General features: G+C 40.1%; 1 protein-coding gene across 4 annotated transcripts; it reads left to right on the top strand.

Annotated features, from left to right (window-relative positions):
* Positions 1–5360: 5360 nt before the first annotated feature.
* On the top strand, positions 5361–23108 carry HRH1 (histamine receptor H1). 4 transcript variants are annotated; one of them, XM_069865759.1, is made up of 3 exons: positions 5361–5489; positions 15314–15496; positions 17547–23108. In XM_069865759.1, the coding sequence occupies exon 3, from the start codon at positions 17667–17669 to the stop codon at positions 19092–19094; it is 1428 nt and encodes a 475-aa protein (XP_069721860.1). In that variant the 5' UTR covers positions 5361–5489; positions 15314–15496; positions 17547–17666; the 3' UTR covers positions 19095–23108. The 4 variants fall into 4 exon arrangements, with proteins under 4 accessions (XP_069721860.1, XP_069721859.1, XP_069721861.1 ...); XM_069865758.1 differs by having other exon boundaries at positions 15311–15496; XM_069865760.1 differs by lacking the exon at positions 15314–15496.
* Positions 23109–23167: the final 59 nt, after the last annotated feature.

Below are 23167 nucleotides of genomic sequence, written 5' to 3'. Positions count from 1 at the left end.
AGGCAATGCCTTTTACCTATAGATTCAACGGTTTTGTCTCTTTTGCTCTATTCCAGGATAAAATGTTACAAAACACAAAGTAAAATGGAGTTCTGCCGAACTAATGGAATTAATTCCCTCTACCTAAGTACTACACCATCTTTCATTTCAAATGATGAGTCACGAATATTGTCCCAACATAGTAAGTGGAAACTTTTCCACCTTTGAAAAAAGTCATGGCTAGGTCCTTAGTCTCCAAAGGACTAAATCATGTTAGAGCTGATATTGTTCAGGAAGGAAACATTGCAAAGGGAACACATCTCCACCACGCTGCAGAGTTGATTTTATTAACAATGTTTTCCAAAAGCAGAAGGAGTTTAGGGAGGGTGGGGGATAGGGGCTGGCAGGGAGTGTGTGAGCAGGTGTTCTTACAGGTACATAAGTAGATCCTGAAGCAGGAACCCAGGCATCCAGCCTTGACACCAAACTGATAATGATGGCTTTTTACAGCTTCCCTGTTCATAGTCCGTAAATACAAAGGATGACTAAGAAAAACTCAGTTTGCAACAAACCCAAGGAGGAAGAGTCTCTCCATCTAGCTCACCATCAGTTAAAGTGGACGATTGTTCCCAAGCAAGTTTATTCACAAGGAGACAGGAAGAACTTACTGCCTGATGCCACAAACAAGATGCAAAGAACACATTCAGCTTCTTAAACCCCTTAAGAAAACTCGTAATACCTGGAAAAGTTATCAGCTCACACACATAACTGGAAGTGGCTTAAGTCTTACATGTCTTCTTGTAAGTGTTGTTACCTGTGTTATTTTCACTTTCTACATGCTTTTGCATAAATGCATCTGCTCATCCATTACTTTAATCGTGTTTCAGAACTGCAATTTTAAGGGTTACAAAATGAAACGTTTAAATTAATTAAAAAGACAAGTCCTTGCTCTTGGGAAGAGCTAATTTTTGTTTCTAGTTAGTTATTGTAATTAAATATATCTTGACAGTAATTTTTTCTAAAGTGTAGAAAAGAATCCTCTGTGTTATAGTGATGTATCTCAGAGACGGTCAGAACCTTCAGAATTTTGAAATCAGAAAAACATCAAGATATTCGTAGCAGTTGGACCTCTGTATTTTCCTACAGAATGTTGACATGGCCCTTGCTTTGTTAATTTATTTCTCTAAAAATCCCAGATTTTTGTCGCCTGGGAAGTAGTACAGACACTCATTAATTTCATCCAGTTACAATCCAAACTGAACCCCAGCATAGCATATGAAACACCACTGACCTTTATTTTTAATTATTACCCCCACTGCATATGTGGAGAAAGTTATGCGCAAGCCATCTAATTGCATTTTCCATACATGTTGTACATAGCACAGTCGAGAATAAAAAGCCATATCTCCAGTCTATTATGCTTAATTTGAATGGAACACAGTAGATCTGCTCCAGACTTTTTTACTTTACTTCACAATAGTCAATTTAAAATTTGATCAGCTCATCTGTCGTTGGATTTCAGAAACAAGTAAACTTCATATTGTCTAAACCAGAGCTGAATAAGTAACTTCAGACACGTAACAGGTCTTACATTTTCTGCCTCGGCCATAAAGTAGATTTTTATTAAGACATTATTAGCTTGCTGAAAGCTATGTGCACCAATAAATAACACTGACAGAATAGCGAGGAGTTCAAGACAAAATTCAGACCATCCTTACATGACAGCTTTTTAACTGTCATAATTACCTTTGCCGTTATCCAAACCACAAGAAACCCTAACTTTTCCAATGAGTACTCCCAGGAGCAATTCAGTAGGAGAATCACTAATAAAAAGTGTTCTGATGTAATATCACTCAGAACACAACACAAAAACATTTCTGAGCTGTAATAAGATGATTTATGCTGTACCCGTACCCAAGATATGCAAACACAGATGCCAATAAAACAAGTGGCAGCAAAAGGGGAAGGGATAATAGAAAGTTTCTGAGATTGCAGAATCATAGAAGCACCAGGTTGGATAAGATCTCTTGGATCATCGAATCCAACCCTTCCAACCTGCCACTAAACCCCGTCCCTGAGCAGATGCTGCAGAACAAGAGTTATTCCTACGATGGAGATGGCACTCAACTTCAAAACATACCATCAGCAATTAGTGAATTTTCCAGAACAATAGTTAAATCTACAGTGCTACAAGTCACGCTTTTGTCTGAAAAGATACCTATAAACTCTACTAGGAAGCAACAGATTGTTTTGTCTGAGAACAGAGTGCTACTGTTTGTGTTATTTGTTAAACTGTTAAATCATAGAGCTTACAGTAACTTAAAATATGAATGGTTTCTGACAGTTAAGATGACTTGTGACCAAAAGAACTGATGGAAAAAGTGGTGAGAAAATACAGAAAAAATAACTTGGAAACAAGCCCAGCACAAGTTTTAGCCATCTAGTACCTACTACTACTTTTGACATCTCAGGCACCAGTGAGAATTTGTGAAGATTTACTCAAATGCATGGGTAGATGAGTTTATGTGATCATGATTTGTGCTGAACCTGTTGCAACTTATGTCACAAATGTAATTTCAGAGTTGCTTGCGGTACGCTGAAGCCTACTAATTTTTAGAATTAAAAACAATAATAGACAGGCATTGACAGACACTTGTACGATTATTAGCTGGTTGCTCAGTTTCCCCAACTTAAAAATCATGGTGCTGTAAAACAGTAACTCTTCATATCACCACCCATAATCCATCTGGTTTGTCTGAAAGTCTGCCCAAGTCTGTTTGAAAGGCTGCCTCTAAGAATTCTTTGACAAAAGTAGTGCTAGTTGGAAGTCTATAACAACAGGAGGCTTGAAAAGCCCATCAAGTCTTGTACAAATACTCTACGAAATTCTTCTTTAAATAAGCCTCTACCTCTGTGAACTTGTTGGCAGGCTTGTGTTGCGAGAGCTCGTGTACCCATCTGCCTAGCAATCATAGAGTGGTTTGGGTTAGAAGAGACCTCAAAGATCATCTGATTCCAGAGACAGCTCCCACTGGATCAGGCTACTCAAGAGTTATCATTTCAAAAGAAGTACAGAGGACAGAGAAGCACGTCACCCAAGCTCCTTCCATTAGAATTCCAGCTCGGTAAGTCATGGCGTACAGCCCCACAGCAGCCTTACCTCGGTTTTCACCTGCAGCACTATGCAGAGCAAGGGACAATTAAATCATGTCTTGTGTGTCTAAATAGAAATACCACCTTCCACCTTCAACAGTTCAAAGCCCCTGACGTTCTAAAGGATGTTACTTGCACACTGTATGGAACAAACATGTTTGCAAGGAGGCAGGAACATCTCACATCAATGCTGCAGCACTGGCTTAAGGCTTCCAGCCCACCTCTGCCTTTGCTTGCAGGAAACAGTGGATGGAAGAGGTCCAAAGCGGAATAAACACACAGAGCACTTGCAACCTGGTGTTATAGGGGAAGTTATAAACATTGCTGACTTTCTCTGTTTTCCCAAAGGGGTCTACGTAAAACCTGTCTGTACATAATGAATTGGTCAAAGCAACAGCAAAGGAGAAGCTGAACATTGCTGTGTAGGTAATGGATAAATTTAAGTTGGTAGTGCAGAAGCTGTTCTTTAAGCAACTGTGGAACCGGCCTGAACACGAAAAGGCCATATCTTCTGCAGAACCATTTTCCAGTGTAAAGCCCCTCAGCACGATTCAAGTACTGCCCAACACCAAAGGAAAGGTTCTGGCACAGGATCACTCCAAGCACCTGCAGGGCCGAAAGTCTACACAAGAAGGTGATTAAAAAAAGACCCAGGCATATGTTTCAGAAGAAATTGATTTTATCAGAGCTGTAATGGGTAGTATAACACTTTATTCAATGGCAAAAAAGATTAGCATTAAGAAATCAGTTTATGACTGTAACACTTGATCACTGATACAGATGCACTTCATTAGGAACACATTTCCCTCTGCTTTCCTGCCCACGGTAGGGGGGGGAAACAATGCAAAGTTTATGATGCTCTTGTGAGAATTAATTGATAAGTTTGGCTGCAGCAGGTTTGTACGTTTAATTATCTTGTAATATGAATCCACCTATCAAAAGATAATATGCAGAAAATCACTAGACATGGATGAATAACTTGAAAGAACAAACGCTCCCTTACAGTTGCAAGAGTTTATCGATATGCTTGCTAATCTTGTAAGACGTAGCTGGTTTAGGTTAAGAGAGAACTTGTCTTAAGGCTGCAAGAATTGATTGATGTGCTTGATTGTCTTGTGAGATGGGAGTTTTCTCAGGTCAGGAGGCAACCTGATGGAAATCTCCAGGTGTAGTTGGATAACCTAAACATTTGGGGACTTACACAGTTCTTTGTCTAAAACCTAAAAATATAAATGTTCTTTGAGGACTTAAAGAGCTGTGTAAAACTAGTATATATACCCACTACTTTGGTAAGATGGGATGCCTTTTCTAGAAGGGCATCTGATTCAGCACTGAATTGTAAAATAGAAATATTGTGTTTGCTTTGAAGACTTTGTCCTTTTCAATATTTTACCAGTGAACAAGTGTTTCTCACGCTTTTCACCAGCTTCACAGAGAAGAGTTACCAAGTGCCTAACAAAGCTGTTTGCAAAAACATCGTAGCAGAAATTCTTTATGACTTACATAACGTATAACAAAATAGTCCTTTCGAATATACAGGGTTTTGTGCAACACCGCGTTCACAAAGCGAGGCAAAAGAAGCACATTTTAAAGAAAGTGATGGAAATTGGCAAGGTAGTTGCTTACCTCTACTAAAAAGCAGCAACTGTATTTAAAACCGAGCAGATGTAGCGCACACATGGAAGTCACAGAAACACCTCCCAGCTAAACCAAAGGTCTGCAATGAAGTGGTTTGAGGTTTCTCCAAGTCGCATCGGCTCCGACTCCAAGCGACGGCGCCGCAGCCACCAGCACGGCGGCAAACCGGGATGCGGTGCTGAGCCGCCGGGGGCTGCGGGTAGCGGGGAGATAAACCAGACCCTCCCTCTACCCTATCCACCCCATTACCGGAAGAGCTGAGACCCCCACACCACCTAATTACCGGCGGAGCTGAGACACCCCCCTCGACCGTCGTGACTGGCGGAGCAGAAACATTCACCCCCCCCATTACCGGCGGACGGGGGGCGGACCCCATCCCCGTTACCGGCGGAGGTGAAACACCCCCCCCCCCATTACCGGCGGAGCTGAGACACACCCCCTCCATTTACTGGCAGAGCTAAGATTATTCCCCCCTGCGATTTACCGGCAGAGCTGAGACTCGCCCCCACGCCCCACGGTGGCGGAGCTGCTTTCCCCTCCCCTTGCAGGCGGGGCTGAGTCCCCACCCCCGGCGGCCGCTCTCGCTATTAACGGGAGGCTGGCCCTCCCGTACGGCGGAGCTCTCTCCGCTCGTGTCGGCGCTCCCGGGGTGCAGCCGGTGACAGGAGAGGCAGCAGATCGCGGCTCTTCAGCCCGCAGAACCCGGTTGGACGAGCCCGGTGAGTGCCGGCTGTTCGAGGGGTGGGGACAGGGAACCGGGAGCAGAGACACGAGACCGCGGCGGTACCGGGGGACACGGGCAGCACCCCCAGGGCAGCGCTCGCTGTCCGGCCGTGCCCCGGAGGCGAGGGTCGGGGAAGGAAAGGAGATGGATGGAGTAAGACTCGCCGTTATTTTCTGTAGTCACATAAAATACTTCAACAGCGGTGAGTTTCTGGCCACCAGCAAAATAGTGATGCCCGTATCATGGAATGGTTTGGGCTGGAAGGGACCTCAAGCCCATCCAGTTCCATCCCCCTGCCATGGGCAGGGATGCCTTCTGCTTATCTTAAGCATCAATTTTTTTTGTCAAATGATAAGTATCCATGAAAGAGTACGTGGCTGAGAGAGGGTGGGAGGGCTTGTTTCCTTCTTTTAAGGAACAAATAGTGAGCTGGCTGAAGAAAGCGTAAGATTTGCCTGAATGTTAACCTTCTTCCCTTTCTCAAGGCAATCATGTTTTTCAGGTGAGGAAAAATCCTAGATGGCTGAGTCTCCACAGAAGTCTTGTGGCATTGCTCAAATAGTCACAAGTCCACCATGTCCCCAGAGGTACAGCAGGAGCAGGGTTATAACCTGCTCTGAACCTCTGCCGTGGGTGGTTCTTGACCAAGCCTCCTCAGCCTTTCCTTGGTGGAAACTGAACAGGAGTGAGGGAGAGGAACCAGGTTTCCTTGACAAGCTGCTTCTGAACGGTTCACTTGCAAGGCACCAGGCTCCCTAGGTGTGAGAGAACTTGTGCTCCACCTGTTCAGGTTAGCCACCTCAACAAGCAAGGTTAAAACTGCCTGGAGAAAGTTAGGAGAGGGTTTAAATCAGATAGATTTTAAAAAAGGGAAGACTTGGGACATTGAGAGGGTTATTGCTGAAATATGAAGGAATTCATTGTATTACTACAGAAAGGTTACCAGATGTTTATGAAGACTGATAAATCAATGTGTATGACAAACGACAGACAAAAAAGTTGTTTGTATGTTGACATTATCGGAGAGAGCAGAAACCAACCTTTCAGCAATGGGGTTTACTGTTCTGAAGAGTAGAAGGAGACAGTAAGTCCTCACACCCACTAGGATTCCTGAATTTGTCTGGTTTTGTAGTGAAGGCTTTCTTATAGCTCAGAAGCATCAAAACTTCACTTAGGTTGAAATTCAAGTTCATTTTGCTAAACCCTCAAAGAAATTTCATAGTGATCAGTGGTTCAGTAGCTTTTTGGAGTTGGGGGGAGGAGGATTCACCATATTAATCTGATTATCTTTGACACTAGAGGGTTCAATCTGTCCTATAAAATGTTAGAAATGCTACTCTGTGATTGTCTTTTGGTTGTTGTTGTTTTTTAAATAGATGCTAATGTAGTATAAGGAAGACCTTTTCTATTATGAATTGCAGTAATAGTATGATAGTAAACTAGCCTGTGCTTACCCTGACCAGACACTAACTCTGGGGCAAAGGGAGTTGTAAGATTTTTTTATTCCTTCTTTTGAAGAATAGCAACCTTGGGTTCTTCAGCAGCTGTAATAAGAGGCAGAGAGAAGAGGACATCTTGAAAGATGTGAATCTGAATTTAAGAAATCCATCTCTGTTGAAGCTAGATGACTGTTGTTGTAGAAGAGTTAAGTTTACTCCACATCCAGGATTTCCTCAGAATTCAGAGAAGTTAATTCATAAATTGGTTCATCAGGCTTCACAAGCAGTTGACTTATTCTCTGTCAGACAGTGAAGCTTCCTGTATCCAAGACCACTTCTTTCTCTTGGCAACGATTAAACTATGTAGCAAATAGCAGATGTAGTATTTGGGTATGCAACTTCAACATACAGAGGATTCAGAGCTCTGGTTTCCATGCATTATTGTTTGGCTAGTGATTCTCCAGTAGTGACTCAGGGAGTCACTTGGAAAGAAGCAGACAGATCGCGGTATTTGAGTGTCAGGTTCAGTTACATATTAAGTTAACTGCATTTCTGATGCAGAGCGATTAAAAACCAGCTAGTTTTACAGTTTGTCAAGTAAGTAGTAACACAAGGTAGAATCAAAAAACTAAAGACTTTTTGCTGTCCCTGTATGGAAATATCCTGTTTTAGTGAGTTAGATAAATGGGTTCCAGTAACAGAATGGGTTCCACTGAAGAGGTATTGCTGTGCCTGCTCAGCTTTAAAGGCACCACAACACTCCCCTCATTTATAAGAGATTTTGCAGCTACTGGCTTTGTGTGCTACAAAGCACAAAGGAGTTTTCGTCAATTACAACAGGTTGTTAATAGGTCTAAGGCCTGAGCAAGTGTCTCTGCAGACAGATAATGGAGTAACAAGATAAGGCTTCTCCAGCACTTCACTACTTAATAGCACCTAAATACTGGTTTGTTAAGAGATCACACTGATAATTAACTAGATGATGCTGATTATGTTTAGGCCAGCAGGGAAAAAATAATACCCTGGAAGCTTTGGGATTCAAGTTATAATGTGTTTCTCCTGCAGTCTCCGGGTAAAGGTAATCTATATACGGGAATTACTACCACGGGAACAAGACTGGGGTTATTTTGTCATGGAAAGACTGGCATTTATTCCAGCTTAAACCAGAAAGTTGAGTCACTAGGAGAAGAGTTTAGCAGAAGTCTGAGCTTACATTTGGAAGGCCAGGACATTCTTTGGAAAGTTTCCCATCTCCTATTAGCTCTTTTGGTTTAAATGCTCATGAAATATAGGCCTGCTGTTAAAGAGAGTTGTTAAAAAATGTCAGCCAGAGGGAAGAAAAAAAAAGGAAATATCTACCCCCTGATAATTTCAGGTTAGGACAGACTTAAAAAAATAACATATTTCTTCAGGAAAAAAAACGTACCTGTAAATACATGTCATAGTACAATTATATATATATATATAAGAATTTGTTTAATTAAGTAGTCGATTATACTGCTGAACACACACATCAACAACTGCTTACACTTACGAACGTTCGGTATTAGGATATAAAAATGAAGGTGCATCATCAGAAGATGGCAATATTATCCAGGTGGGCTGGTGGGGTGGGACAGGACACGAGAATAAAATATAAATACCTGGATACCCAATAGATTTCCAAGTCTCACTTCATGCAACCCGCACTCGAAAGATACCAAAGCTACATTTTCAGATTATCCTGGTTTAGGAGACACTAATGGAAGTCAAAATATGATATCCAAGGTCCCTGCCTACTAACTTAGACCCTGCTAAGGATGTTGAATATAAAACCAACCTTTCCTCCAGGTCTGTATTCCTCAGCATGGATTCAAGTTGTCAATGATAGTCAATAGCAGCAGTCTTTAAAAACCCAACACTTTCAAGTGGCTAGGACTACATAGTTTTGCTGAGGATTCTCCAGGTGTGATTAATTTTAAAGCTTTAACACATCAAAGAGAAAAAAATTAGCTGCTTTCTAAGGAGGAATAGACTCCAGTAGTAATCTGCATGTAGCCAGATATTGACTGCTACCAGATTAGATGAGATTTCTAGGCTGCTTGTTGGATATTTCTTGATGTACTTTGTTCACGGAGTCCTTTTCCTAAATTGTTTTTAGAATATTTCTATACAGACAGCACAGAAGCAACTGCATTCACTGGTTCTGCTGGCAGATAATGAGCCTGCAACTGGATTTCTGTAAGTTAAGGTTCTCTAGATTATGAACACCATCCAGATTTTTTTTTCTTAATAATAATTAGTGTTTCCTAGCCAAGGTTCTGTCAATAGCTGAATGCCAGGTGATATTTAATATTTTTTCCTGATACTATACCTGCAGCTCTCATATTGGTCATATAGGCCAGTTATTAAGTCCTCTCCCCACAGAAAGAAGGGCTGAGTGAGGATCAGGAACAACCTGGTAAAGCTCAAGGAAGCAGAAGTAGAGGACTAAAGAAAGAGAACATGACGGCATTGGCACAAAGCAGGACATACTGAAATGCACAGGAAAATTCATTTCCTTATAACTCTTCCTTTGCTTCCTACTATTGATTTATGCCTCTGGGAGTTGCAAAGCGTGTCTGAATATGTGACACTATTGGAACAATGAAAACTCAAGTAAGCAGAATGTGATTTGGAGTATACAGACCTCAGTGAAGAAGTAACAAACACGTAGATGATTGACCTTAATTATGCATGAAAAAAATGCCTTAAAAACTAACGTTAAGAACTCAGAACCATGTCATGAATTAATAGATACTGTGTAAGCCTGCAGAAATCTATAATTCACTTAGGCTTTCAACGCCATTTGTGAGTTCTAAAGAGGAGAAACAGAAAAGACATGACATGCAGTGAAATTGCTACGATATATTTATGGTACCAGGGAAATGCAATCTTGAAGGCACCTGTGCATAAACAATATGTGAAACCTGAGAGTATTAATGATAAATTCTTGATAGATAAGAGCATCCCCCAGAGTAAGATTGCAGGATGCAAACGGTTACAATTTTTTTAAAGGAAGTATTTTTAATAATATCTTCCCCTTCACTACTACTTGCTATCCTGTGACTAGTTATATAAATTTTAGGAGAGAGTTTTGGCTCCTAACCTCTCTATATTAAATCAAACTTCAGGCTGGGATTGAGTTTTGATGTTTAGCTTCCTCATAGGAATCACATATATTAATGATATAACAGTCCTTTTAAATGACCTCTGAGAAATCTGTCAGTGGTGAAATGAGCATGTTTGTTCTCACTGTGCAAAATGGAAAGTTGAGTTTTCCTTCCCTGCCCGCCCTCTTCTCCAAAATTCAACAGCAACTCATACACTTAGTAGTTAGCCAAGAATATTGGACTGCAAAGCAAGAGGAAGATTGAAGACAGAAGTGCAGTATTTATAATCCCATGAAGATAACAGTACACCAGTAAGGTGGAGGTGAGGGGAAGGTCAGAACACCAGGAATCAGTTATTTCTGACAGAGACTAGCCTTTTCACAAACAGATACAGTACTGCATCTTAACCAAAGACCTGAGCTCAGCCAGTGCAGTGGTGACTCAGATTCAAGCACTCCAATTCCTCACAAAGTTCAGTGCTCGTTATAAAAAGCTAAGGACTTGGGATGCGTGTGTGTGAACGTGGATGGCATGACTGTATATGGTGATTTGTGTTATTCATGCTAAAAGCATTTCAGAATGCTGCTGGAGGTCTAAACTTTTTGCTGGCAGATAGCTAAAACTGTAGATCATTTCATTCCTGCTAAAGCCAAGAACCCAAGACAAATAAAACCATGAAGCACAGCAATCGGAAAAATCTGTGTTGACAGCAGCGTATAGCCTGCCAATTTGCCTGATGCACGTGGCTGTAGAAGCAACTGCTCTGATTCTATAAAAACTAAAACTGAAAACATTAAATGTAATCAAGTTGAGTGTCATATACAAGCCTCAAGCTGAACTTCCACTTACATTTTCAAATTTCTCAGGCCTTCCAAACATTTTCTTGCTCTTTGAATTATGCCTTACTTAAGGAATACAGAGGCAGTGTTTCCTCAATTAAATAAAAGCAGAAGTATTTATTTACAGTCCTGACAGCCTATATCCTACTACCAAATCTACATATAAAAAATAGTGATAGCACAGTAGAATAACTGAACTGAAAAGAAAATATCCTTCCATAAGCCAGTTACAAATTCAGTGCATCATACAGTTATAAATACTTTTTTTTCTCTTGGAAAGGCTTCACAAGATTACTTAAAAACTTCAAGTTCCCCTCACATAGGAACTTCATAGGCTCTGCATTCTATCTCTTGTTGTTCATAAAGTCTGTTCGTTATCCTTATTATTATTATTATTCCATCTTGGGTGGTGTCCTAAGAACAAATTTGACTTTGCAGAGCAGACCCCAGCGCAGCAATAGAGCTCCTGTGTGAAAGGGAGCTATGACCTTGCTGCAGTTCCTTTGCAGCACTGCATTAAGTGATCCCTCTCTCGCTGCTCTTAACATAGTGGTGAAAGGACCATTCACAGTGTACTGTGCATTCATAACAAGCAGATAAATGAATTCAAGGACCCTTCAGCTTAAGTAGTTTAAAATAAGCCTTCGTGTGCACTCATAGAGATAAATGAATAAGTACTTCTTAGGAGTGTGGATGTAACCGTGTTACTCCTTCTGTTCTGTTCTTGCTCTGAAAAAATGAACAGCCTGTTCACGATATCGTTTAGACAACTGACTGAATCAGAGGGGAAAAAGACGTACATCAATTATAGCACTGGACCATCCATTCTGTTTGGAAGTGTAAGAGTAGACAAGGCTTCAGAAACGGCCTGTGTGCCTTTGCCCTCCTTGGGAACAGTACCTTTCCCAGTCACCGATTCCCAGGGTGTCCAGCTCCTCAAATCAGTTTGCATATCACCGATCGTTCCAACAACTCACACAGCAATTTTCTCTCTGTGGTCTAGCCTGTAAAGCAGATTTCAGCACATCTGCAACAGTGTCCATCTGCTAGTTCTGGCCTCATTTTTCTTCAAGAGCCACTGAAAACTCTCTGCCACCATAGGCATGCAGTACAAGTTCACGCAAAACTAGAGAGCCAGATGTCCTGATCTGTTGGTTAAGAGTTCCTTCACACAAAGAAAGAGTCATCGCATAAACAAGGAATGGAAGTATTTATAAGCCAGCCTGGGTTGTTTGTTCTGGTAGTAAAAGATAAATTTGTAACTCTTGCTGCCCTTAAAACAGGTATGTAGGGGCAGTACAGGAAGACAGACAAAATTTGTCTGGTCACACACTGAAGCTTCAGATTATTTAGTCTTTTTGTTTTAGATTAACTGGAAGAGACAACTCAAGCAGAGATGGAATCCAGTCTTTGCTGGATAGCAGTAGGTCCTTTTCTGAAAACAAAAAAAATCTGGTCCTTCCTGGACTGAGACTCTGGGTCAATCAAAAATATTCCTTTGATATTGGTAGGCATTCCCTAGGGCTTGTTTTCTTACAGAGAAATGAATAAGTCTTTGAGAGGAAAATTAATCAAACCTCTAGCATGTTAATGCTTCCAACATCTAAAGAAAAATAAATAAGTAAATAAATCACTAGATAGGAGTACAAATAGTTTTAAGTACAACAGAGTCAACACTGGTCATCTGGAATCAAATGCTACCTTCTGCCTTGAACTTAGTCTGAGAAACAAGAATTTTGTTCTAGCCTATACTTTCCCTATTGTAACTGTAGTTTCTTTAGAACCTATTCATAACAGAGATGCCAGCATCTGTTTCTAGAAATTTATTCCCGCTTAGTCAGGACTTAATAGTTTGCACCTGCATTAATAAGTCAGTCCACTTAGTAACTCCCAGGAGATTCTTGTGTCTTGAAAGAATTATCACTGTGATACAACAGCAAACATTGTAATCGCTGGTTTTCCCTGTAGAAAAAGCTCATTACAGACATTAAAAAAGTATGGAAAGTATTTAATGGTTTAGAAATTCTAAAGAGCTATCCCAGATCTTGGGTGGATTGTTTTCTTCACAATCTGTTCTGTATTAGTGAGCTTTGGCTCTGTGTGATGAGAGTTAAACTGCTCAAATATTAGAACACGTTTATGCAGTATTATTACAGTTTCTCTGTTAGGAACTGAACTACAGATAAGTAATTAAGCCAGTACATATACCGGAGCCTTGGGCCACTACAAGAATGGTGTGAGCCTCAGTGAAGAGCAAGAAGCAGCTGCTGCAAATCTCGAGGTGATCTGTGAATTTCATAATGTATAGAAAGGCTTATTATTTTCTAGTTCTCTTCCATTGGACAAAGTTGTGTGGCAAAATGTGCAAATTCTAGCAAAGACTGGCAATCATGTAGCAGTTCAATGTAAGCATAGCAGTCAAGATGGTGATACAAGGGCCAGAGCTCCAAACACAGATGGTATTAGCAGGCACTGACCACTAACATAATATTCTGCTATTAAATGCAGCTTCTCTGCATGCTGTTTTGTGTGCAGTCACCTTTGCTTCTTAGGAGAAGGTTCCTATTTCCTTTTGTACCCTTCTGTTGGCCTGTGTAGGACAGAGTGGTACGGGCCCTCTGCAACTTAGGACGGGTGCAAAATGCACAAAGAGCCCTTGGAGATTCAAGAAAGGCCACAAGGTTGCTCTACATGAGTGCAGAGTATGGCTGATATGCTGCCAAATGCCTATCGTAACTTAATGCAAAGGAGAATCCTGCATGATCTGAAAGAGCTGGGGAAGAAATGGCACCAGTGTGTGGCACCACAGGCTAAGGAATGCAAAGAGACAGTTGCAAGATCGTACAAATGCAACATTGCGTTTCTGGTCTAGTTTAAGCATTTTGTGGCAAACTCATTCCCTTGGTACATCTTTTTAATGGATTAAGATGTACGATTTGGCTACAAATAAAACTAGATAGGAAGTATCTGATGGACATACAACTTTAATGCTGAAGTGATGGAGACCCTCTTCCAGTTACCACCTGGAGTGGCTTCTTTTCTCATCAGCACACTCCAAAACATGTCACCCAGAGCCTTACAATACTGGCTTTCCGGAGAATACTCACAAGAGTCACGGTTGTAAAAGAGCATACATGTGTGAAACCCAAAAATTGTTCATGGAGGAAAATGCGATGTTTCTGTAAAGCTTCAATATCCTAATCCAAGACCTGCTCACTCTAGGCTAGGGCAAGTGGATCTCACAAGCCCGTTTGAGCGATTTATACTGAAAATGTTTGTTAATGGGTATAGTTCCACTCCAGCCAAACCAGACCCTCTCATGTAGGTGGACTTACTACATTAGAAGATGTCAGAAAGTCAAAGCCAGACTAAGTTGCTTGCACTGCATTAAAATTAAAAAAAAAGATATTTGATTTCTAAGTTAACAGTTCTTGTCTAGGATGACTGAATGAATATAGACCCAAAGTCTAGACAGGTAAAAATAGTATAGTAGTCAGGACACTGGAGAGCAGGGGTGCCTCGGCTGGTTTTAGATCTAACATTACTTTACTGTATGATGTTAAGCAGAACGCTTCGACCTGTTCCTCAGTTTCACTTTAAAGTTTAATAGCACATGGCTAGCTCTCTGTAAAGCAGAGAAGATGAAATACATCAGGGACTATGAACTGCTCAAATGATATTGTGATGAAAATTACATTATAAGACAGAATTATTATCTAAAGGGAGTACCTGTTAGCATGTGTGTTTTCTAAAAAGCAAATGTATCAGCATGCATTTTTCTTGTTCTCAGCATTCTCAAGTGATTTGCATCTCCTGACATCACTCTTGGGTTTTTACAGCCTGTATAACAGAAAAGTAATCAAGCTTTGTCTTTTAATAAAAGTGGAGCATGAGTTGAAAAACTAGACCTTCATGCCTTCTTTGCAGTAGCGTTAGTCCAGATATAGTTCAGCAGGCTGCTTCCTAAATTCTACTATCTCTCACCACAACAATGCTAAAGAAAGTCTGGGAAGCAGTCAGCACCATTTAATGCCTCCTGCTCCATGTTTTATTCCATACATGGTTCTTAAAAACCAAGGAGAGCCACCTAACCAGACACCTTTCTTTGCTGTTATTCTTTCTGTCAAGGACTCTGTTGAAGTTGCCTTCTCTCCCATTATTTTGCCATAAATTTAAATGAAAATACGTGGGGTGAAGCTCAGTCATTTCTTTATGAGGTCGCTGAAGCAATCAACATTGATTTCTTGACCTGAATGTGCCCCATGTACTTAATTCCAGCAGAAAGATTATAGTCCATAGCGATGGAAAGAAAGGCAGTGACACACTGGGATGTAACTAACCGCCTCGCATCACCGGCCTTGCTGGTTTAAGATCTACAGAGTGATTTCTGTTCTCATTCTCAAACAGCAGATGCTTGAGGCCTCTCTGATCTTCTTACATCTGGACTTGCTACCACTCAAGAACTACACATGACAGAACCTGAGGCTGTACCAAACACAGCTCTTGAGCTCATTCTCCACAGTGTACGTGTCTGCTCTGCTATGGATGCAACAACTGCTAAGCACACATCGTCTTTCATAATACCAAACACTTGTGAGTAAAGCTTAAAGAAGAAGGAATTTGACCGCTTATAAGAAAGCTTACAAACACTTGAGCTTCAGTAAGAAATGTTATAAAAAAAGAGATAAAGTTATCATGAAATGTTGAATTATTGAATTTTGATACGAAATAGCAAATATTTAATATTCTATTGCATTCTATTGTTTTGGCCATGTTTAGAACAAGGATGAGAAATCCCATACATATGTCTCAGTGTTAGTTGTGTAAATACTTTGAGCTAATCTGTCTGCTGTCTCAGTTTCCTTCCTTGTTGCTTCAGAAGATTAATTAGAACATAAACTCAGACAAGCATTGAAAGAGAAAATTTCCAGAAAACATATATCACCCTCACAGACATTTTTCTTATATGTCCCGGAGACAGAATTTGTCAACTGCTCGTATGGTCCATGACTTACAATGTTATTAGCCATTGTTTGCACTTGAGATGAATGCATGAAGTTCGCAATTGGGAAGCAGATGATACCAAAGGCGCACAGAATTTCTGGATAGCAGAATAGCATATCTACTCAACTTTGAAAAGGTGCTTTCCCTCCCTGCCTTTCCTCTTTTATTGCCAATATTTGCATCACTATGTTTGTGTCAGAGAATGGAAAAAATAACACGTTTTATAATTAAGGCCTATGATCTGGACACATAACCTCTATGTTCAGAAGTGAATTATGCACCTCTAGTGTCTCCTGTTGCACACTGAGTCAGCGTGAAGCTACACACTGCTGTGTCTGTACACATGAAATCCGGCATGCTTTGATAGCACCGGCAAAATAGTATGCAGAAATTAATGAGACTGGAAAACAAGCTTAAATGGGCATATATAGCCCACTGTAAAACAGGTTTTGCATATGCCACGATGAGCATTCAGTAGGATGTCCTTTTCGTTCTTTAACTGCAGTGCATATACTGCAATTCCTAGGGGTTCTAGTCATGGGGATATAGAAGATTTTAAAGTATTTTCATTCTGAAGGCTGTACACATGGCATATGGCAAGGTTCTAAGCAAATAAAGATAGCTCATTTATTAAAGATTAATTATAAAAAATTGTTCTTAGGCATAAAGGAAAGGTTTGCTATGTGCTCAGTCTCAGCTCCACTTATTTCAAATTTACTTTCCACTTGAATACATCAAACAGCAACATCAAGCATCCAGGAGGGATGTGGCTTCTCCAAGCTGGTGGAGAACAGTTCTAGCATATGTTTCTTAGGCACCTGAACAACTAGGAAGCTTCAGACTAAAAGACCCTATATTTATATATGCTTGAGAGGTCGCAAGTTGTTTCTTAATCCTGAAAAATCCTATTGTTTTCCCTGAACTTTTATTAGTTTTATTTGAAATAAAATCGTGCTGCCATCTTTAAATGTTTAAAATCTGTGTAAGCATAAATTGGTAGGAAGAGATCACTCATTACCTGTAATTTGAATGAGTGCCTACCAGTGAAAACATAGGCACTGCCTACAGCGGTAGGAGTTATTTGAGACACTGTGTATCAGCTAAAGGTGTACAGTGGCTGGAGTATTCTTACTGTTTGGAATACCTTGTCACTTGACATCATTTGGTACCCTATTATTAATGAATAATTACATCCAACTGTTATATTCTCAAACTATTAGATGCAGCTTGATAATAATCACTGGTTTTAAACTACTTAGTATACTAAGCCATGTTAATTTGATTTTTATTAACACCCTTAAAAATGGTTTGCCAATATTTAGCTTATGTTATAGTTCACGATTGGGTGCTTAATGAGATAAGAAATCCAAACAGCGAGGACCGAACCCTCTTCTCCAGGTTCTGGGGTCAGAATTACATGAAGCCCCATGAAAAACCCCTGCAAACCATTTTGGATTGGTACATGGAGCTTGCTCCAGTACTTCTCATAGAGCACATCTTAAAATATCCATGTGTAAAATGTTTTAAAAAATTATTTAGGGGAGTCCTAAAGGGACAATGCTAAGCTGAAGCACCGATTAGTGTTATTATTTTATTTTAGTACTACAGTGATTGAGTGTATTTCTTTTCTTTTCTGTAGTTCCAGAAATAAAAATCACAAAGCAATCCAACAAGCTTTCATCCAGGACTGTAAACCAAGACTGAATTTCCAAGGCCTGGACATTTTCTCTGATTTCCCTTCAGTGTTCTTGTGCAAGGGATGTCAAATAATACAACTGATAACTCGACTAACCCTCCCTCGGCCCTTCTAGGTGTGTTCCTGGGGAGCATTTCACTGATCACCATTGTCATGAATATATTAGTACTATGTGCTGTGAAAACTGAAAAGAAGCTGCAAACAGTTGGCAATTTATACATTGTCAGCCTCTCTGTCGCAGATCTTATTGTTGGTGCAGCTGTTATGCCCCTGAATATTGCTTATCTCCTAAGTTCTCTGTGGACACTAGGCTTACCAGCCTGTTTGTTCTGGCTGTCAATGGATTACGTGGCCAGTACTGCATCCATTTTCAATCTCTTCATATTGTGCATTGACCGTTATCGTTCAGTTCAGCAGCCACTGAAATATCTCAAGTATAGAACAAAAACGAGAGCATTGCTAATGATTTTGGGGGTTTGGTTGCTCTCTTTCATGTGGGTCATTCCAATCTTAGGATGGCATGTTTTTGCTAATAATGGGAAGAGGCTAGTAAAGGAAAACAAGTGTGAAACTGAATTCTCTAAAGTCACCTGGTTTAAAGTGTTGACAGCCATTTTCAATTTCTACCTACCCTCTATCATGATGTTATGGTTCTACTATAAAATATTCAAAGCTGTTCAAAAACACTGTCAACACCAAGAGCTCGTCAATGGATCAAATCGGTCTTTCTCACAAATAAATTCCATATCTCGGAGTAAGGTGAAGGACAAGCAAAATACTTGCCTCGAAAAGCAAATCTTAGATGAGAACACCCCTCCCAACGAGAAGCAAAGCTCTCCTCAGGCCAAAAACAAAGAGGCAGAGCTTCATCTCAGTAATCCTGACATGTCTTCAAATGCTTTTGTTACCAAGAGTAATTGGAAAGTCCTTAAACAGAGCTGTTTTCCTCTCACCACTGCCCAGTCTCAGCCAGGCCTGAATGAAACAGGAAAGAACTACGTGTGTGTGACAAAAGAGAGCAAAAATGAAGAGGAGACTTGCTCACATGACAGTGACTTCAGTGATTTGTCGGACCACCATACTTTCACAGAGCAGGAACCCCACAGAGGGTACTGCAGTTCTAACCCCGGAAGCATCTGCAGTCCTAAGGAACAGACCGGGAACAGGGATTTCAGAGGACTCGCTTACCTGAGGAAAACCTGGCAAAGTCTGCATATTGATTCCAAAAGGCACATTAAAGGACTGCATGGGAACAGGGAGAGAAAAGCAGCGAAGCAGTTAGGGGTCATAATGGCAGCCTTTATGCTGTGCTGGATTCCCTACTTTGTATTATTTATGATAATGGCTTTCGAAGGACATGAACAATTTTTAAACTTACACATGTTCACTATATGGCTTGGCTATGTGAACTCCACCTTAAATCCATTCTTGTATCCTCTCTGTAACCAGAATTTCAAGAAGACATTCAAAAAGATCCTTCACATTCCCTGATATTGATCTGGAGATTTTGAGCTAAAAAGCAGCTGAAGAGTTCAACCAACGAAACCATTCCAGTTTCAAATACAGGCACCACAGATAAAGTAGAAGACTCTGAAAAACTGTAATTCATAAACAAATGTTAGTAGAAGTGGGAAACGAGCATTTAACAGCCTTTACACATTTGCAGAAGAACTAATTCAGGCCAGGAATCTGAAAAATTCAGAGGCAATCTCAGAACTGTTACACTGCTGTATGCATTTCACAATTGGAGATAGCCTCTTTCATCAAGTAGAACAAAACCCGGAGATACAAATAGAGATCTTCGGTGATTATAAGTCATTGAGCTACAGAAAAGGAAGAAACAGAATAAGGTTTCTGTGACTGGCCAAATATATTTTTCTCTTTCAGGTTACTCCATTAAACATGTGAACACATCGCTTGTGAAGGGAGACCTGCAAGAGGAGGTACTTCGCATAGCTAAAGAAAGAAGCCTCAACTGCTTGAAAATATCTGCCATATTTATTTACAGCTTCCTGCAAATCATAAACTTTGAAATGTGGAGTCATATTGTAACCTACCATATCTCTTTGATACCATGCTTTCTTCATTTATACCTACACGTGTTAACTTCACTGAAAAAAAAATGGTATTTTTATGTCCTAGAAATTTTGCAAAGGCATTCCATACTCAACACGCCTATTGCTGTCCATACAAGAAGGGTATGCTGTTGTGCAGACTATTATTTATTATAGACTACACATTTTCTTCTTACAAGCTGGCAAATAACCTCAGTGTACAGTGGCAATACTACTCCATATATACTTATCTTATGGTAGGCAAACTCTTCCTGCTATAATGAGGCAAAGTCAAACTTGCAGAACAGAAAATAAAATACATTAAGTATGTTTGCCTTTTCTATTCTTTATATTTAATTGCATTTTATAAATCATGCTGTAAACACTGTAAAATATTTCAGGAGGAACATATAATAATAGAATAGTTTAGGTTGGAACTGTTCTCAGTAAGACATCCAAGTCAAAGCTGGGCTGGCTGTGACAGGATGTCGTGGTGCTCGGAGCCTTGTCCACAACTTGAATGCCAAGCATCTGTACAAACAGCTTCATCTGGAAAAGCTGGGAGGCAACTTTGACAGACAAGTCTGCAGCTAAGCTTTACTCTACCAACTTAGAGCATTCATTAGTTCAGCCATTGATTTAACTGTTTCTAAACGTTAACTAATTCTCAAAACCAGATATGCCCTGCCTTATACCCGAATCTATCATTTCTTCCTAAGTGCAGTCAGGTGATGTATTTGTTCTCAAAGGAAGAAAACATAGCTCCTCAGCAAAGAAGCAGAGGAATATGTCACATGAGCAAACTTATCAGGAAGCTGACAACTCCACAAAATAATTACACCAATATTAAAACAAAAGAGTGTAAAGATTACGGAGCGGGGAGGAGAACTGAGGCAGAGGCAATCTCTGATTCTATATTAGCAAAATACCTCAAGACTGCGTGCCGCATGATTGTGGCACACCAGTAAAGCGTTCGTTCTGACTCTTCCGATGTGCAACTGAGGGAAACATTTTGAGCAAACACTGTGAAGTAGGTTAGTTTTAAGAAGAAATCCCAGGTGATCCTGGGTGACCCCTGAGGAAACAAAACCACAGCATGCTAACTCAGCTACAGCTGAAACACACCTACCTAAGGGCTACTTCTAGTTACCAGGAAGTCTGTCCTCTTCATCATGACAATTGCGTTTTCCGACTTTAAAATGTATTAATACATAAAACAGCAACCTGAACAAAATCACTGAAAACTGGTGTAGAAATTATGAGTGACAAAGAATGCCACTGGTACAATTACAGAACTTTCAAACACAGAACAGCTAAAACCAGGCAAATAAAGCTGCCTGGTTATTTTTTATCTCCCTTCATTTTTATCCATAATCTTAATGTAACTGTGTTAGTAATAAAGACAGGGGAATTGGTCACAGCAGGCTTCTCTGATGTGGTAGCTATAATCAAGTTGGAAAATGAGATAACTTGTATTTTAAACTTCTCATTAGCAAAGTATTAGTAGTATTTATCAGTTTATTGTATTGAATACCCAATTCAAATAGCTCTGGATATGAGAGAAGCAGGGGAAAGCAATTAGGCTAAGGAATGGAGAAGCCTACTACCACAGAGGGCCAAACCTCAAGAGAACAGTCCAGGTGTGGTTTCCTGTAAAATATTTTCAGTGTTTTCCAGCTAATAATCAAGGTCAGAGGTCACAGCTCTCAGAGAACATAATAAATTTCTTGTAGTTTCTTGGACTGGAGTTCTGATTAAGGTGTGGTGAGAACAACCAGCCTCCCTTGTAAGAGGGAAAAATACATTTTGTGAAAAATACATTTTCACAATTTTTTCTGTGTTGATGGTGACATCTAGTGCATAATCACAAGAATTCTGTGCTTCTGCATCAAACACTGCGTATCAGGAAAGTTTCTTAAAGGAGGAGTGCAATTAGCAAGTGGATCCTGCCATCTAGTACGTGTTTCTTTTCTCAACTTATTTCCAGGAAATGTGACACTCAGTGAAGGAAACATTAGTGTAGGCACACATTTTGGCTTCATTCCGTCATCTAATGGGACTCCATTACATTCTCTGTATGGTGTGCTTTGTGTTAGCACAACACATGAAAATGACTAGAAGATTCACTTCAAAAATGTATTTCTAATCTTAAGATATTAACATAGAAGCACCGTAGACACCTCTAAACAGTTCTAGAGTGAGTCCCAAATTCTGAAGATTGCTGCCTGCATCTTTCCACTGCTGTCAGGGATGCTAGAGGACTCGCCTCTCAACTTAGAGGGATGGCTTAATTTCCTCAAGTTGTGGTGTAAGAATACACTTGTGTAAGTTGTGGCGTAAGAAAGTTTCAGTCCATGCATTCCCTCCACCAGAATGACAATTAGTTCACCTGGAAATGCCCAGCTAAGTCTAAATACTACATAAATACATTCTCATTTATTTTCTTCATTGAGCACAATGACAGAGTTATTACTTTTCATCAAATTATTGGTCTACTGAAGAACTGGAAGGCAAAATGAGCAATTAAGGTAAACACTGTGTGAGAAATAGGTCATGAAAATAGTTCACGCTGCTCCTGATACCAAATTCCAAATTATCTTCGAAAATTATCCTTACCTGACACTGGAATAATTTCTACATGGTCATCTTACAGTCTGAAATAGAAATAAAAAAATCATCTCTCAGATGTACACTCCGTACGGGCACAGACACATTAGCACACCAACAGAATTGCACTACTACAAAATTGCATTTTGAGATCTCCACCAGTTAAAAAGTGTAAGAGTCCTCATTAAGAGAGATGTATGTTTGCCTACGGTAAGGGTTAAAACCATATTAACAACTGCTAAGTCTAACAATGTTTCCATTTTTAACAATATTGGTATCCCTTATCATTTTGTTACCTCTACCAAGATACCTTTGTCTTTAAACTCTGATATGTTTCCACTAAAATATGCTTTAGAAGAAATACACAGCACCCATTGCTATACATTGGCACCACGTAATTCAAATGAATGCCTACTGTATAATAAATATGATCACTTTGAATAAAAACTAATGCTTTTTGTTCTGATGAGGCATAACTTAGCCTTCAGAAACAACAGCCAGACCTGGGAACTGAACGGAGGTCTCCTACCTCGTAATCTAATTTCCTCCTTACTAAATGGGAATAATCACCCTTGGAGGGATAACGACTGTTTGTCTCTATCGTATTAAAGGAGACACACCTGCCTGGGCCAAAGCCACTAGGGACAAGGCTCAGTCTGTCAGTGTGGCAACAGGAAGATGATACCATTCTCTGCATACTCCTGCTTTCTTCCACTTCTGATTCCATTATTCTCTTCTACAACAGACTTCTGCTTTGGCAGTGTCGCACTCCTGCAGCAGTAACACAAGTACAGCGTAGATAACTTCTGACAGTATGTTTTGTAAATAAATTGATATAATAGTTCTGCCATGTTCTTCTTGTATTTTGTGGTCTTGTTCACTGAGAATGTTGTATAGAGTTCA

Source organism: Phaenicophaeus curvirostris, chromosome 11 (assembly GCF_032191515.1).
Source record: "Phaenicophaeus curvirostris isolate KB17595 chromosome 11, BPBGC_Pcur_1.0, whole genome shotgun sequence".
NCBI classification, from domain to species: Eukaryota; Metazoa; Chordata; class Aves; order Cuculiformes; family Cuculidae; genus Phaenicophaeus; species Phaenicophaeus curvirostris.
This window is presented reverse-complemented; position numbering and strand designations above follow the sequence as displayed.